Source organism: Daktulosphaira vitifoliae, unplaced genomic scaffold, assembly GCF_025091365.1.
Source record: "Daktulosphaira vitifoliae isolate Bord-2020 unplaced genomic scaffold, ASM2509136v1 Scaffold_274, whole genome shotgun sequence".
Lineage (NCBI taxonomy): Eukaryota > Metazoa > Arthropoda > Insecta > Hemiptera > Phylloxeridae > Daktulosphaira > Daktulosphaira vitifoliae.
The window spans coordinates 7,830-12,268 of record NW_026099840.1 but is presented as its reverse complement, the minus strand read 5'-3'; the positions used below and the strand labels follow the sequence as shown (position 1 = coordinate 12,268).

General features: G+C 25.5%; 1 protein-coding gene across 1 annotated transcript in view; it reads left to right on the top strand.

Annotated features, from left to right (window-relative positions):
* The first annotated feature begins 2,870 nt into the window (after positions 1-2,870).
* The window catches only part of LOC126909334 (uncharacterized), a 4,511-nt gene continuing 2,942 nt past the window's right edge, over positions 2,871-4,439 (top strand). Inside the window, exons 1-4 of the mRNA XM_050691748.1 lie at positions 2,871-3,116; positions 3,372-3,510; positions 3,644-3,796; positions 4,013-4,129. Of these exons, the coding sequence (XP_050547705.1) occupies positions 3,019-3,116; positions 3,372-3,510; positions 3,644-3,796; positions 4,013-4,129 (507 nt within the window). The 5' untranslated portion in view covers positions 2,871-3,018. The remainder of the gene's footprint in view (positions 3,117-3,371; positions 3,511-3,643; positions 3,797-4,012; positions 4,130-4,439) is intronic.

The following is a 4,439-nucleotide window of genomic DNA, read 5'->3' as shown; positions in this document are numbered from 1 at the left end:
CTCGGTAAACAATATTTTTAGACCGTTATGCCATACAGGGATATCAACACAAATTTATATTTAATTTTTCAAGAAATCCATGAACAAGATATTATTTAACATTTCTTGTCATTCAATTTGAACGTCGAAGTCAGACATCATTTTGATTCTTCCATAATTAATTTTTTTTTTATATTTTTAATTTTAGTTTATAATTAAAAGAATAAATTAATTAATTACCCGTATTTTTTTGCAATGAAATAATTTCATTTTAATGGTATTTAATCCTAAAGTCCTAAAAAAGTATATTCATCACAGTTACAAATATTTTGTACTTTAATATTTAAAAGAAATTTAAGAAATTTTTGATTAATTTTTTTATTTATAAATGCTTATTTGAGTGCTTTATTTTATGTTTTATAGTGCTTTTTTTGATGATTTTAATTGCTATAAGTCCCGAATCCTGGTAATAATAATAATAATAACAATAATAATATAATAATAACTTTAAATTGAAACAAAAGACAAAACTTTTATTCTTTTATTGATCACGAGACATAAAAAAAAAGATTAACATCATCACAAATACACGGGTGCATAGCGCTCTGAAAAAAAAATAATCGGTCTAAATTTTTTTTTTTTTTAAAAAAGGCAAAAAAAATAAATTTAAGTTTCTAATTAAATAATTATAAGTTAAAATACAGATCTTACTTAATAATTCGGTACAGTCAATATTGTTATTTAGAAGATCATAAATAAATAAGATGTCGGACATATTACGTCTAACCTCACATGGCTGAATATAAATAGAATCTGCTACTAATGACATCGAGTCTCTAGAGATCGGTAAATGTAAGCGGAAAGCAATTGATTTTAAAAATTTATACTGAACATTTTCAACAAGTTGATTGGTCGAACCCTGACCCCATATTAATGATCCAAATTCTAAATTAGATCTAACCAGGGAGCAATAAAGTGTTTTTAGAGCTTGAATATTTTTTAATTCTCTAGTGTTTCTTAATAAAAAACCTAGCATTTGAAATGCTTTATTAATAACTATATTAGTGTTAGAAGAAAACGAAATATTACATGAAAAAAGAACACCCAAATCTCTTATTGACACCACTCGGTTAATAATATTATAATTAATTTTAAAATTGAAAACTAAAGGATCTTTTTTTTTTTTTGATAAAAAGATATAATTACATTTATTAATATTTATTGGTTATTTAAATAACTATGTAGCCTTTTACATGTTGAGATCTTCACAATAAACTAGTACGAATAATTATAGGACCCAAAAGATCTACACCACACTTATATATCGCACGAAGAACTGGTTCTACGCGGTCTGTTGGTAAATCACCCATAATGGGCTGAACTACAATTGGCTTTAAACGAAAGCATATTACACATTTTCTAAAAACATTTCGTGTAATACTACGTTCTCCTATAGGCCAATATTTTAGACGAATCGACGCTAACATTGCTTGAGGGCCGCTGTGTAAAAGACTGACGTGTTCGTGTTAAAATAACAACTTAATAAATGTGCTTTTATGTGGTAAAATAATCGGATGTCGCTGATAAATATCAATGGAAACAGCATTTTTTAAACGGCCTCCTACGCGTAAAACACCATTTTCATCCATGTAAGGTCTAAGACGAAATAATGGACTATTAGAAGAAACAAAAGGCGTAGGGTGAATTAAATTTTTTATTTCAGAAGAAAAATAATCATTTTGTACATGCTTTATCAGTCCTATGTTCGCTTGACTTAATTCACTGACCTCTAAAGACACTATTTTTCCATTCGATTTACGTACGGCATTATAAATAAAACGATAGCAATTTGCAATAACACGCAATATTTTCTGATAATTTGAGCATCTATATAATAAGGGGAAATTTTCTTGTGTTGTATTCGCGACTAAGTTAATAGAATTATAATTTTCAGTACACTTGACTTCAGGTAAAATTAAATTACTTATTGCCTCGGCCGTGGTTTGCCATTCCTCACAATCCTTTTGTGACCACTGTAGCCTTGAACGCCATAAGGACGACTTAGACAATTCTTCGGAATAAGAACCACGAGATATTTCATCCGCAGGATTACCTTGCGATTTCACGTGCGCCCACTCGGCTCATGAAGTTATTTCCTGTATTTCGCCCACCCTATGAGCGACAAAAGTTTTCCATTTAGCGGAAGATGATGAAATCCAGGCGAGAACAATATTTGAATCAGTATACAAAAATCGTTTACAATAAGCTATTTGAACATTTTTAACCACCTTTTGCGCCAATCGCGCAAATAAAAGTGCCGCACATAATTCGAGGCGTGTTAAAGACATTGTTTTTATAGGAGCTACCTTAGACTTCGCACAAATAAGACGGACAATATGTTGGCCTTGTTCATTAGTGGTGCATAAATATAACGCTGCTCCATACGCACGAATGGAACTGTTTGAGATGTGGCCCGAAGGAGACAGAATTAAAGTTAAGTTTGAAGGCGAAATAGGGTAGAAGATTGTGACCAACTCTTAAGCGGAAAAAATCAACAATAGATTGCCTCAAACTTTGTTCAATTGTACCGATTAATCATTCCATATCTCTCAAATCTTCCCTGGTCCAATCGTCTTGATCTCCCCCCCAAATCTAATTTGGATTAAATTATTGAACTTAAAATTTTGATATTCTNGGGTCAAAATATTAAAATTAAAATTTTGATATTCTAAAACATTTATTCATATTTATTATTATTTTATGTTAATTTAAATATTTTATTTACAATAGTTGTGTTTTTAGCTTACATTCAGATATATTTTTTTTAATGTGTAGTAAATTATTTTATATTAAAGCCTTTACTATTAATTATAATCGAGAAATCAGTTATATCATCTTATTTAGTCTTTTATCTCTAAAGAAATATTTTGAAAAAAATGTTTATTATGTTGTCATAGTGATTAACAATTAGTAAACATTAATAAATTTCATTGAAAAAATTAAACAATAAAAACTAAGATTTCTCATTAAATATTTATCATGGAAGTTGACTCAATACATGAAATATATCATAAAGAACTATCTCAAGATAGTATCGACACATATATTAAAGATCTTGAAGATATGATTCAAAAAAAGTAAATTCTTTTATTTTTATACATTATGTTACTTATAATATGTTATGCGAGACAATAAAATTTTATTTTTTACTAATACTTGGCAATAAATAAAAAATAATTCAGAAAATTTATTCAAAATAATTCTATGCTTATGTTTAAAAGCTAAAATTATTCATTTCATTAAATAAATTCATAGAATAAAAATATTGCCATATATTACTATCAATTCATATAAATTGATTATTTCAATTATTTAAAATTAATATTTTTTAGTGAATTACGCAATAATTCTCCTAATTGGATAGTTGCCTCATTAGATGATGTTTTTATGTGGATACAAAAACATTTAAACAGATTTTTCAAATCTGATCAAAATTTGTCAACTAAGCAGCTTAATAAAAAAAAAAAAAAAGTAAGCATCTAATAAATTTTTTTAAAGTTACTATAAATAAATTAATATTATTATAAATAATAGAGAAACAATGAGGTATACTGAAAATTGTTATTTGTATCTTCGTGCACTAATTAATTTACATTAACTTTAGATCACTAAATTAAATAATATGATAAACCACCTTAAAAATATGCATTCAACTTATGAATACAAATTGGAAAAAAAAGAAAACTTTTATCAAAATGCAATTAAAAGCTTAGAGTCAAAAATTTCAAAAATGCTTGAAGATAATAGAAAATTACAGGTAAATTATTTAAACTGAAACTTTATAAAAAAGTGTAATTAAAAATCATGTAGCTGTATTTCTTAATAGTATTTATTTATTTGTTAAGCTTTAAACTGCAATAAAATATCTCATATAAAGATATTAAAAGATAAAATACACTAATATGTACACAACAATAAATATATGAATTAAATTTTTTTAATAATAAAAATTATAATTATACAATTTTTTCAGGATTCTGTGAAATCATATTCAACCCATGCTACAATGGAGTTAGAAAAAATGAATGTTGTAATAAAAGAAATGGAAATAGATACTAAATTTAAGAAAAATCAAAAGATGCTACAAAAAGTTAGTATTTTTTTAAAATAAATAATAGGTTTTACAATAATTTTTAGGAGTTTGTACCAATAATTGAATATTAATATTTTTTAAATTATTCTTAAATGAATTGTATTACAATTTATAAATTATGTATACTTATATTATAATTTATATATAAATATTTTTTTACTAATATGTTTAACATATTATATATTAACAAAAGATAAAAATAATGTGTTATAATAAAAATTGTTATTTGTATCTTCTTGCATTAATTACTTACATTAACTTTAGATCACTAAATCAAATGATTTCATAAACCATCTTAAAAATATGC